This window comes from Clupea harengus, chromosome 17 (genome assembly GCF_900700415.2).
Source record: "Clupea harengus chromosome 17, Ch_v2.0.2, whole genome shotgun sequence".
Taxonomy (NCBI): domain Eukaryota; kingdom Metazoa; phylum Chordata; class Actinopteri; order Clupeiformes; family Clupeidae; genus Clupea; species Clupea harengus.
In genome coordinates this window covers 6402174-6415664 of record NC_045168.1, presented here as the reverse complement: position 1 = coordinate 6415664, position 13491 = coordinate 6402174, and the positions used below count along the sequence as shown (strand labels likewise).

At 46.3% G+C, this 13491-nt stretch overlaps 1 protein-coding gene across 1 annotated transcript in view; it reads left to right on the top strand.

The window, feature by feature from the left end:
• Positions 1 to 13491, top strand: part of zfhx4 (zinc finger homeobox 4) — an 86229-nt gene that overhangs the window by 13722 nt on the left and 59016 nt on the right. The window contains exon 2 of the mRNA XM_031584418.2: positions 9456 to 12106. Coding sequence (XP_031440278.1) covers positions 9502 to 12106 — 2605 coding nt within the window. The 5' untranslated portion in view covers positions 9456 to 9501. The remainder of the gene's footprint in view (positions 1 to 9455; positions 12107 to 13491) is intronic.

The window sequence follows — 13491 nt, the reverse complement described above, 5'->3', positions numbered from 1 at the left end:
ATGGATCTCTCTCAATCCAACCGTTGGTGCAAATTAATGAATTGAGCCTCTCTTTTCATTAAAATATGGTTATTTTTCAAATGTTACTTTCACATTTTGTGTCTGAACTGTAAGGACGTTAATGGGTAGTTATGGATGCCAGTACTGTGGAATTTATGTTTGAGAGTAAATTTGATTCATAGTTTCACATGACATACGGTTTATTTGATAATGGAATATTTTGCCCCTAATCTGAAACCATGCTAATTACAGCTGACAGTTGTTTGTTTGGAGTGAAACCCAATTAAAACATGAATTTGTGTTTTTTTCTCTCCCCCTCTTTTTTTGCCTCTGCCTTTCCCTTTTTTTAACGAAGTAATGACCCCATGATGGCAAAGAAAACAAATGTTTTTTTTTTGGTTGCTTTTTTTTTTCGGCCATAGAGGAGGGTAAACTCACAACAGCTGTCAGAAATGAGTTTGTTTAAAAAAGCAAATGCTTTTTGGTCTAAAGTTCATTTCAGTTGGAGCTCTGTAATTAAATAGAGTCCCCAACCTTAAGTTAATTAGTAATTCCCTGGGTCCAGAAATGAGGAGATTGTGAGCTGGATCTTTAGTTCACCCATATAAGGACATTAGCCCCTGATACAAAAAGCCTATTTAGAAGAAGAATTAATTCGTTAGTGTGAGAGTTGTTTTGACAGGGTTGTTGTTTTTTGAGACTTTAATTTATTTATTTGACCTGAAATACATCTCGGAAGAATGCTGAACTGGCTCCTCCACACAGTATTGGAATGCATAAGAGTGTACCTGCGCCCTGTGATTATATTTATGAAGATAATTAGAGGACAGGCGGCGATGTGAGCCTAGTCTTTAGGCTTTATAGGAGCGCTGGGAAAATGACAGCACGAGGAAAGGTCAGCATGAGTGACTAACAAAATGGCTCCACAATTAGACATGGTGGCTCCCGCACATCTTTAAAAACACATACCTCTGAGTAGGGCTCCATGTGAAGACTGGCTTTTGGGACGGCACGTACCACTCCGGCATTATAGGTGAGGAACTAAACACTGGCTTTTAGTACGGCACGTACCACTCCGGCACTATAGACACGACGGCCAGGCGCGCACCACCTGTTCTGATATAAGCAGAAGGGAAATCCTGGTCACTGCATTGTTAAATAGCGTTAAATATTATTAAATGCTGATATATGCGGTTAGATGCACACATGTTATCACTCTTTTTTTATATGTTTTATGTCACATGTTTTTTGTCGCTTTAGACAAAAATGTCTGCTATATACATAATACTTAATACCCAGATAAACAATCTATAAATACTTAAACTATGTAAATACTAAATGTTATGTACATTTTTAAACTATATGTACCTATAGATGCCGTTATGCGCTGAACATGTAGCAGAGTGGCAGGCAGGCAGGCATTGGCACACGTCTCTGTGTCCACGGCTCCATCCACCTCCACATCACAGGCCTCTGGCTTTATTTATGGAGAGCTGATCATGTGCAGTACATGAGCCTCCCCGATAGTGCCCTGCGGGTCTGTGTGGGATATATTTGTGTGTGTGTGTGTGTGTGACTGTGTGCATGTACGCATGTGTTCACTAACCCTGATGTGTGTGTGTGTGTGTGTGAATGCGTGAGTGCATGTTTGCTCATGTGTGCTTGTGCGTGTGGATGTGTGTATATGCTTGCTTTTATGTGTGTGTGTGTGTGTGTGTGTGTGTGTGTGTGTGTGTGTGTGTGTGTGTGTGTGCGCGCGCATGTGTCTGTTCATTCAGACCCTCTTCTCTCTCTCTCTCTCTCTCTCTCTCTGTGTGTGTGTGTGTGTCTGGTCACTGTTTGCCCACTCTAGTGCGGATCTGTTTGTACTGTCTCCACTGCCGAGTTCAGTGTGTGTGTTGTGAACTGGTGAACTTCCCTAGGCGATCATTGGCTATCCCCAACCTATAGCAACCTCCTAGAGGCACTATCACCGCAAACAACCAAAACTGCCTGATTTATTAATTCAAATCATGATTAATTGAGTGCATCTCTCTGTCAAACAACAACATCCTAGATTATGAGGATTAATGTTTAGGGGGATTATTAATTTCACTTCATAAATCCTTTTTTTTATAACTTAGGGAGGGGCCGCGGCCTCTCTGACTTTGAAACAGATGCAGAGCAAACTGCGATTTATGTAACTGGTAAGCGCTTTCATATTGTATATATTGTACCTTACAAGAGCATGATTGACCAGTAGATTAATATTTATTTAGCAAGGGGAAATCAAAGGATTAAGCCAGTCATCATTTTAACTCTAATCCTGCTTTGCATGGGCTAGACAAAGAGAGCGCGATTACTGAACATGAGGCTGCCAAAGCTGCAATTAGATTCTCTGCTTCCTTGGTCAGCATGGAAAAACACATACAAACACACACACACACACACACACACACACACACACACACACACACACACACACACACATATATATATATATATATATATATATATATACATATTCATAAAGGGATACTTATACAGAAGAGGGAGACATCAGATGTGTCAGTGGAGCTGAAAGTGGAGCTGATGGGAGGAGCCCACGACAGACACACCAACCAGGAGAGGAGGCGACACTAATTGTAGTCAGCAGTTCCTCTGAAATGTCCCTGTGTGTCTTGTATGTGTGAGTGTGTGTCTATATGTGTGTGTGTGTGTGTGTATGTGTGTGTGTGTGTGTGTATGTGTGTGTGTGTGTGTGTGTGAATGAGACACTGTTACATTCTCCTATTGTGTGGCAATAACATATCTGCTTTGCTAATTAAGCTAAAATACTCAGTGGGGGATCCAGGGAAGGTTGAGAGGAGGGATGAAGCCCTCATTTGCATCTGGGTTATTTCTCTTAGCAAAACACACAGTGCCAAGAGTGTGCCCAGTGTCTCAGGTGGGCAGGGAAATGTGCCTCGGTTTCATTATTTTACACAGGAAAAAAAAAACACCAGGACTGTTGGCCCTCTCCCTGTGAGAGATACGGGGAAAAAATGCAAAGTGTGGAAGTTAACTTAGCAAAGCTGCCTGTTAGGGGAAACAGCTCACTGTTGAAACATTACTAGAAAGAAAGAGAGGGGGATATAGAGGGTGGGAGAGAGGAAGGTACATAGAGGGTGTGAGAGAGGCCAGAGGGAGGGAGGGATGGAGGGAGGGAGGGAGAATCTTTCTTCCATCACGTGGACGTGGACACAGGCAGACAGCAGAGGAGAAGACTCAGAAGATGTGAAACCAGATGTGAGGTGAAAAAGAGATGGAGAGAAAAAAACAGATAAAAAGACAGAAGCACAGGGTGTAGGGGAGAGAGATAGAGTAAGAGAGAATGCGAGAGAGAAAGAGAGGACCTGCTTAAAGGGGAAGGACAACTCTTAGCCACCAAGCTCTCCCCTTTAACCCTATGCCTTTTCCACCCTTCTAGTGAATGTTAATGATTTTTCTGCCCCCTCCCTCAACCCACCCCCCCTCCACCACTTCTCTCCTAGCTGCCTCACAGAAAGACACAGCGTCATTGTTTGTTGCAAGGGCCTTTACTTTCAAACTTAATTACCTTCTTCTCCTTTGTGGTGACTGGGGCTGAACGTTTCTCTCTCTCTCTCTCTCTCTCTCTCATTCTCTTTTTTCTTCTTTCGTCGTGTCAGGGGAGGTCGTCACACATTCTTTCGAGGCTGCTCTTCATTAGTCCTGGGCGCAGGAGCGTTCCTGCTCGTGCTGGGAAGGTAGAGGAGACCCACACTAGAAGGATCCCGCACACACCAGCGGGAAGCTTTAAGCTGGTTAATGCTGTATAATTGTCTGGACATAGACTGGCCTTTGTTTGTGCGGTTCATTTCCAATCAGCCATAATTAACTCCAGAGTGCTTCCAGATTGCCAGCAAAAGAAAAATTGTGGCTTTTTCCCTTTTTCTTCTTGCTTTTCTTTTTTTCCTGTAACTCTGCTTTGAATTGAGAAAAGACATTAGCTATGTAGATTATATTTCCTTTGATATGGGTCCCCCCTGTTAGAAGTCTTTAACAGCAGAGCCAGTCACATGAAACCAGGCTAAATCCAGTGCTCATTAATTTTTTCCCCTTACAGTTAACAGAGTTTGCCTTTAGTTATATTTAAATGGCCTCATCCCAATAATATTACTATAAACCATAAGTCATAGTCATTTCTCATGTGGAGTTTTTAGAGCCGTGTTATTCTTGGTACTTTTCTGATCTGCCATTGAGAAGACAGGGCCATAGGCTATTTTGTTAGATGGTAAGGCAGGCACCCAGAACTGGTATCACCCTCTTTTGGGGGCTTTTCTCTGGGAGATTACACACACTTACATGGACGATGCCTTTTGATTTTCATTCTCGGAGAGACATTTTGTGGATAGGTAATTTGTTCGACAAGATTCCCGACTCCTAAATGGACTTCTTTTTGGCTGAAGTGGGGGTGCCACGCCCGACAGTAATGATATGGTATCAGTTGAAAATGAGGGGCCTCAGTCGTCTCTGTGGCACAGGGGATTTCTACAACTTCTACTGTTACACCTCTGGGCACAAACAAGGTCGGAGCCAGTCTTTGTGAGAACAAAAACCAAAAAAAAATAAAAAATGGTCACGCAAACCTTCGTTTTTTCCTCCTCCTCCTCCTCCTCCTCCTCCTCCTCCTCCACCTCCTCCTCCTCTCCTTTGCGATCCCCTTTCTTTTGGACTTAAACAAGAAAGAATTAAGGTCCCCTGTGTCCTTGGAAGGGCAGAGAAGCGCTTGATGTTTGGATAATACCTCTTTGATGGATTCTTCATCAGTTCTTTCAGCGTGGCAACAAATAAACAAGTATAATTACACTTGTGAAGGCCTATTCATGGCATTGTCAGGATTAGATATATGTGTAGCTTCCACACAGTGAGTCTCCTTTGTCTTTGCCTAACGCGCTATGACATTTTGATAGAGGATTTGGTGTGGGGGGGGTGGGGGGAGGTGGGTGAAAAAAGCCCGAGCTGAGACAGGACTGACCTTTCCGTAAGCTCATATAATTCAAGGATGTTTTTATTTATTTCTTCCCCGTTTTCACTTTTTATAACGTGTCAGCGCAGCAAAACACGCTGGCCACACAGAAGTGTGCTTTTAACTTTTGAACCTGCGTTTGGCTTCTTAAAGGGACAGAAAGGAAGACAACAAAAGATAGAGCGAGAGAGAGAGAGAGAGAGAGAAACGAGAGAGAGATCGAGAGAGAGAGAGAGAGGGAGGAATTTTAAAAGCAAGTGAAATCCCCCAGCTTTGAGAAAGGCTGCTATCCACCGGTGCAAGCTCCTGAAAGGCAGATGGAAGGGGTGATGTGGGGGAAGACTGGGGGGGGGGGGGGGGGCAGAAAAACAAAAGGCAAAAGAAGTCTCTCTGTGCCCTCTTTCCCAAGAACTTAACACTCCGGCAAACCTAGCATTCCTTTCCTATTATAACCCCCCCCACACACACACGCACACACACACACACACACTCGGCCCCCCTCCTGATCAGATCACATTCTTTTTAATCACTTCACAGACACTGTCTCCACGGAGAACTGGGAGAGGGCAGGGACAGTCTTAATTAAAAAACAGAGGTAGAAACGCTGTTTGCCATTTCTTTGTTCTAACAGGAGCTGGAACGGTTTCTAGGCAGGGAGATCTGTGGCCTCATTGTTGAGAGAGAGAGAGAGAGAGAGAGAGAGAGAGAGAGAGAGAGAAATAAAGAAAGAGAGAGAGAAAGAGGGAGAGAGAAAGAGTGGTGAGGGGGAAGGACAGAGCCACTTTCTGTTCTAAGGAAAGGATCTTTGTGTTAGGTAGGGCTTTTTGTTATGTTTTTTTTTTCTTGCTTTGTGCCTTGAAAGAAGGTGGCAACTTTGTGAACGGGAGGGGAGAACTGTTACACAGTTACAAGTTGTGTCTGTGCATATGGGCAGAGCTGGATCAGGTTTGTGAGATGTGTTCTGCACAAATTAAATGATATTGGGGGGAACACACACATGGAACCTTTTTATCTAGGAGGTATGTAGAGGATCACTTGTTTCAGTTTGTGGAAAATGGCTGTCTGTTTCGTACTGAACTACGATTGTGATTTCCTTTCTCCCTCAAGCAGCAGCAGCCGTTTTGATTTTGGGTTAGTCAGGCTTGTTCAGTTGAGTCTGATAACCCTGACAGTCCATATTTGGCTTTGTGCAGGATTGAAAAGTCTGGATGAACTTAACATTCACTCCGCAGTTACACACAGCTTAAGTGTCTGACAGTGAAAGATGCCTCATCAAACATCCGCATATCAGTAGCATCTCTAGATGTACTGCTAGCATCAGCGGGTAGATGTCTAGCATCAAAACAAGTGTAGCTCTTCATCTCTCTGTGCGCTTCCTTTATAATTCACTGTGATGTAATGATTCATAGGTATCGCCAGAGAAGCGTCACACAACACATCTCCATGGAGGCATCCCAGCACTTGAAGTGTCAAGACATGTATGATTTATTTGAGAAAAACATGTCTTTTCTGCCCAAAGCTGCGTCAAGCAAACTTGCGTGCCTGTGTTTTACAAGGCACAGCAGTACAGAGACGTGTAGACCAGCACCAAAAAAAAAAAGAAAAAAAGTCTCTCCATCATTTTAGGATGATAGTGGAGCCACGTGAGAGGCGCCACCACCTGAGTTAAAACATGGAGGAAGTTGAGTGTAGCTACATCTGCGAATCATTTCCCTAGCGCCTTTGATAAATGTAAAGGGTGAAATATAATGGAAACAAATCACAGGGAAGTGCGGTGCATGGCTGACAATAGAGAGGCAGGGAAGGGGGCTGTGATGTGCATTGTCAGAAGGTTGTTGTTTTATGATGTGCCGTGGAGTCCCAGAACGTCCCTGGAATGTGGTGTGTGTGTTTCTGTGTGTGTGTCTGTGTGTGTGTGTGTGTGTGTGTGTGTGTTTGGCAGATGCATATACGCACATACACATACACACTCACACACACGCACGCACGCAGCGCCCATAAGCCCATGAGGCACAGCTGCTGTCTTTGTGATGTTACCTTGTGATCTTAACAGGAGAGATGGAGAGAAATGATCAGAGGAGAACATTGTAATCTACACCAGCTCCTCTTGCCAAAACGTGTTTGGGAGACACATTCCTCTGGCGTTACATAAACATTGCCCTATCCCTGCTTCTCTTGATGTTTGGAACTAGATGCAAATGGGAGCTAATTTTGAGCTAATTGTGGTGCTGGATGTCTTTTTGGCGTCGGGTGAAAGGGGCTCTTGCTGATGTGCACTCGCTCAGCGGCCTGTTGTGTGAGTAACCTCCGTTTCACGTTCGCTCTGCTCAGGAAAAAAATGACATTTTCATCTGCCTTTGTAACATTTCATTTTTCGTTGATTAATCTGACAGTTTATCTGTCATGCACAGCACAAATGACTTGTAGTCTCTCTCTAATCTCTGTTGTCCCTGGCTCGGCTTCTGCTACGATCTCTTTTCGCTCGAGATTAGACTTGATTAGAGGCGAGGGGGTGGAGGGAAGAAAGAAGGAGGGAAAAGGCATTTTATTTCATTCCCCGTAGTTCACATACATCAGGCTTCCCTACAAGCCATGGTTAGCCAAGGGTTGTTTTAAATTAATCCCCAATTTACTTTGTTGTGCAGCAAAGGGGGACTCTGAAGACAAACTCGCAGCAGTAGTGCTAGGTGCAGAGGGCATGGTTGTTTTCGCTGTTTAATTTTAAATATTTCCTCCTCATTTATTCACTGTACATTTTGCCACAAAAACAAGCTATTTCCACTCAGATTGTACTCTTGTCCTCAATTAGCTAATTCCTCCCACTGAGCGCTCGGGCTAATGAGAGCTGGTGCTATTTTGCGGGGCCTTGTTTGTTAAAAATGGTGGACCGCGCAGGGATGCACTGTATTTCATTTTAATTGAAAGCGCAGCAGTGGCCGCACAGAGCTGGTTACAGGCTTTTGGCCCACCACACTGTTATTTGCCTTTAAGCAGGGAGGCCTGATTCACATGGGCAGGCTATGGTGGAGCCTCAGTTTGGGGCCCGTGCATCCAGAGGAGCTGGGTAGCAATGCCGGGTGAAAGGGGCAGCCTCCCCCATGCCTGACTGGGGAGCAGGTCCCCTTACTCTCGGGGCCCCTGGCGGAGCAGGGCTGGAGGGGTGTAGAGTCTGCTCTCCCTTCCAAAGAGACTGGGATTGTGTCTGGTTCCAGCATCGTACGTGAGCTGGAGGAAGGTAGAGACAGTGAGAGAGCGAAAGAGAGAGAGAACAGAGCAGGGAGTGGAGGGAGTGGAGGGAGGGAGGAGGGAGGGGAAGAATAAAAAGATGATTGAAGGATTTTCATCATCCAGGCTTGCGTATGATTTGTGAAAGCTTGGAGAGGACTTGATTGAAGCGGAGACGGTTGAGAGATGGGCAGCCATCCAGGATTGATAACATCGCAATGGTATTTCAAATGGTATTTTTTCTGTGTGTGTGTGTGTGTGTGCTGGTGTGTGGGTGTCTCAGTGTGTGTGAGTGTGTGTGTGTGTGTGTGTGTGTGTGTGTGTGTGTGTGTGTGTGTGTGTGTGTGTGTGTGTGTGCCTCAGTGTGTGCATTTTCGTTGTTAAGGATGATTGGAAAGGGTGCACTACATATTAATTTATTAATTATGAGTTGTGGGCCCGGCTCGTCAGGCTGTCCTGCGGGAGCATGGGGCAGAATGTAGAGTTTGGACGGACACTTAATCAGGGCTTGTTAGATACCTGCTGTGGGAGCCTCAGAGAGGGAAGATTGCAAGTAAGCTGATTTACGGGTGTAACGCAGGAACCAAAAGAGGCGCCGCTACTCTAAGCCAAAGTGGTGATGATTTGAATTCTCCCGGCTCTTCCCCCAGTGGGTGACTTTCTCTAATCACACTCCAGTAATGAAGAGACTTAGTGGAACTTTTGTGTGGCAGTGAATTGATTCTCTGGCTGTTGGTGTGTGTGTGCACTCCCACACACCACCCCCCACACTAATACACAAATACACATACACACACTACCCCCCAGGACCACAAAATACTTAAGATGAAAGAATGGTTTAAATCTTTTCTCTCTCACAAAAAAAGTAACTGAGAGTAGGCTGTTGAACTGTGGTGGTGTGGTGTACACAGAATTCGGTAATAAGCTCACTTCTTAAATTACGTCTGCTTTAAGTTTAAGGGTTTCTTTTTGTTTTTTTGTTTTTTTACTTTACTAACAGGAATCATTAAAGAAAATAGAAATGTAAATTATTTCGACATTATGTTGATACAATCCTACCCTACTGAAAACATCGATATGTCAGCAGTGGTGGGTATTGAAAGCAACTGTCTATATGTGGTGTACTGAAATATCCGCTGTATATGAAGAGTTCCATTATATGTTTTTTTTCCTAATGTGCTCTCTCTTTGTCTCTCTCCCTCTCTTTTTTTTCTAAATCCAGGTCCCTGACAGACTGGATGAGATGAGATCCTCATGTAGTGATTGCCATGGAAACCTGTGATTCCCCCTCTCTCTCAAGACAGGAAAATGGGCCTAAGATATCAAAGCTACGTGAGACGACACATCTTGATAATGAGGTGCCCGAGAAAGTCCCTGGGATGGAGCTTGACAAGGAAAACAACCCTACGAACGACAACCTGAGGACGGCGGAGGAGAGCCCGAGAGAGATCGCATTTGGACTTAGTGCGGAGAATGCGGCCACCGCCCCGGTCGCTTCAACTAAAGATATCCCTTGCAACGAATGTGCCACTTCTTTCTCAAGTTTACAAACGTACATGGAGCACCACTGCCCGAGCGCTCGCCTGCCGCCTCCGAAGGACGAGAACGAGAGCGAGGCCAGCGACCTGGAGGACAGCGACGTGGAGAACCTGATGGGAGAGATCGTTTACCAGCCTGATGGCTCAGCTTTCATTCTCGAGGACTCCAAAGAAAGTAGCCAGATCGCCCAGCCTGGGCCTCAGAGCCTCTTTTCCCCAGCACTGTACCCAAACTCTCAAACTGCTGCGGGGGACAAGACTGAGCTGTCTGCCGCTGCCCCTATGTCCTTCTACCCACAGGTGATCAATACCTTTCACATCGCTTCATCCCTCGGGAAACCATTTACGGCCGATCAGGCTTTCCCAAATACCTCAGCATTTGCAGGAGTCGGTCCTGTGTTGCACAGTTTCCGTGTGTACGATCTCCGACACAATAGTGAAAAAGACTATCTAACCATTGATGGCGCTGCCAAAAACTCCTGTGTGTCCAAAGATGTCCCCAACAATGTGGACTTGTCCAAATTCGATGGTTGCATTAGCGAAGGGAAAAGGAAACCAGTACTGATGTGTTTCTTGTGCAAGTTGTCTTTTGGTTATAGTAGGTCATTTGTAACCCATGCCGTGCATGACCATCGAATGACCCTAAACGAGGAGGAGCAGAAGCTCCTTGGTAATAAGTATGTCTCTGCCATCATACAGGGGATAGGCAAAGACAAAGAACCTCTTATAAGCTTTCTGGAACCAAAAAAATTAAATTCTGTATTACCCCATTTTTCTACTGCAAACTTCATGGGTCCTGACCCTGGCTTTCGTGGTCTGTGGAATGCTTTTCATGTTGAAAATGGTGATTCCTTGCAGGCTGGGTTTGCCTTCCTGAAGGGGAGCGCCAGTTCCGCCACTTCTTCGGCAGACCAGTCACCAAGGAACGCCCAGATGCCAAAGGCTGAGATCAACCTGGGGGGCGTGCCAGTATCGGCGTCGGCCGCTGCGGCAAAGGCCAACCCCGGCAGCTCCGCTTCCCACCACCGCTCGTCGCCAGGCAGTGGGACCGGGGATCAGGAGAGCAACTGTGAACGGCAGAAGGACGTTAGCACTTTGCATTCAAATGGGGAGTTCCCCATCAAAAGCGAGGAGGTCGAGGGAGAGGACGACGAAGACATGTACTCAAACGAACTTGAGGACAACGGCATGAGCATGGGCATGGGCGAACTAGGGGATAGTACCAGTAGCAAAGATTTCCCTCTTTTAAACCAAAGCATTTCTCCTTTAATGTCCAGTGTGCTCAAATATACTGAAAGGGGTACCTCTTCGTCCTCTGCGACTGGTTCCCACGAGCTTGAGAAGACTAAAATGACTGCTGTTGCGAGGGACAGCAACAACGACTTCGCCAACTGCAGCGGAAAGGAGTTTGCAGACTCCGTCGGTGCGAGAGACGGCACGCCGCCCTCCCACCCCAACGACCTGGCACACCGAGACGATGAGAGCCCTGGCCCCCTGCACCAGCAAGCGACCACGCCCTCGAGCACGCCCGACACGCCAGGCTTCGGGGAGGGGTCCCCGGGCAGCGGCAGTGGCAGTGGCATCGAGTGCCCAAAGTGTGACACCGTCCTGGGCTCGTCGCGCTCCCTCGGTGGCCACATGACCATGATGCACTCGAGGAACTCCTGCAAGACCCTCAAGTGCCCCAAGTGCAACTGGCACTACAAGTACCAGCAGACGCTGGACGCCCACATGAAGGAGAAGCACCCAGAGTCAGGCAGCTCCTGCTCGTACTGCCGCTCGGGCCAGGCCCACCCGCGGTTGGCCAGGGGCGAGAGCTACACTTGCGGCTACAAGCCCTTCCGCTGCGAGGTGTGCAACTACTCCACAACGACTAAAGGCAACCTCAGCATCCACATGCAGTCCGACAAGCACCTGAACAACGTGCAGACGCTGCAGAACGGCGGCACCGAGCCTGTCTACCAGCACCCGGCCCCTGTGCCCAGCGTCAGCCTGGCAGTCTGCGGAACGCCTTCGCCATCCAAGCCCAAGCAGAAGCCGACGTGGCGCTGCGAGGTGTGCGACTACGAGACCAACGTGGCGCGCAACCTGCGCATCCACATGACCAGCGAGAAGCACATGCACAACATGATGCTCCTGCAACAGAACATGAAGCAGATCCAGCACAACCTGCACATGGGCCTGGCCCCTGCAGAGGCCGAGCTCTACCAGTACTACCTGGCCCAGAACATCGGCCTCACCGGCATGAAACTGGAGAACCCCTCGGACCCGCAGATGATGATGAGCCCCTTCCAGCTCGACCCTGCCACGGCCGCCGCTCTTGGTCCTAACCTTGGTGAGTTCACGCCTCCTTATTTTTTCCATTCTTTTTTTCTTGTCCTCTATCATCCTCTCATTGCGTCTGTGATGCCATTATTGTCTCCATCTCTTTCTCCTTGATTAAAAACATGATTATTTCCTACCACACGAGAATTATTCTTAATCTCCCATTCTTAATTTTTTTTTTTTCTTAAGTCAGCTTAATCTGCCGCTTGACTCGGTGAGAGAAAAAAATAACAAATAAATAAAAGCCTTGTGCAAACACAAGGGAACAGATCAGTGTGAGAGAGAGAGGTGTGGTTTAAACAATGACCCAGTAGCGGCTCTCTCCTCTCATCTCATCTACAGCTCTCAACCTGCAGGTCATCATGTGACAGATGCACGGGCTCCTGCTTCTAATTCGGCAAACCAATATTCCCCCTGCGTCTCTCATCATCTGTGTTTATGTCAACGCCTGCTAGCTGCTGTGTAATCACATGTTGAGCCCTACATCCCTCTTAAAAGCTGCAAATCTTTCTATCTCAGGAGCGTTTTTCTTTCTTTCCTTTTTTTTTTTTTTTTACTTTACATGAAATTGAGTGACTACTACTTCTGGTGCTAAGCATTGCACAAAACATAATTGTTGAATTTGCCAGTCGTAATTTTTCGGTGTCAACCTTTAAGAAAACTTGATCCATTTCCCTTGTAGAACAGAGGTGATCAAAGGAGTAAATTACGATTGAAAGAATGTAAGATGATCTTCTTTTATTGTCGGCTGAAAATACAGCCGGTTCTTTTGTATTGATCAGCTTTCATGTCTGGAAAAAGAGGAGTACAAACGGAGGACGACATGCCTGGAAGGAGTAATTAAAGCTATCTGATGAGGGAGTTAGAAGTTGAAATGGGTTATTGTAATTGATCCTGATTCAATCCTATTACAGCTTTTTATAGTTTAAGCTTCATAGAAGCCATACTCCTCACTGCGGCTTTATTTGATCAAATCCTTTTGTGTGGGTGCCCTACACCAGTCTCTCCCTTTCTCTTTCTCTTTCTCCCTCTGCCTCCTTTTCATTTAATTTCAGAATAAAAATCCCCCTTTCTCCTCTCTTCTCTCCCTCTGTTCTGTAACCTCTGTTTCCTGTGTTCACACACTCCCTCTCATACACACTCTCCCTCTCACACACACTCTCCCACTCATACACACTCCCTATCATACACACTCTCCCACACTCATACACACTCTCCCTCTCACACACACTCTCCCTCTCACACACACTCTTCCACTCATACCGATCTCCCTCTCACACACACTCTCCCTCTCACACACATATTCTCTCCCACACACACCTCTCTCTAACATCCACACGGACGCTCACCATCATTGTATATCTCATATTCTCTTTCCTGCTTTCTCTATCTCTC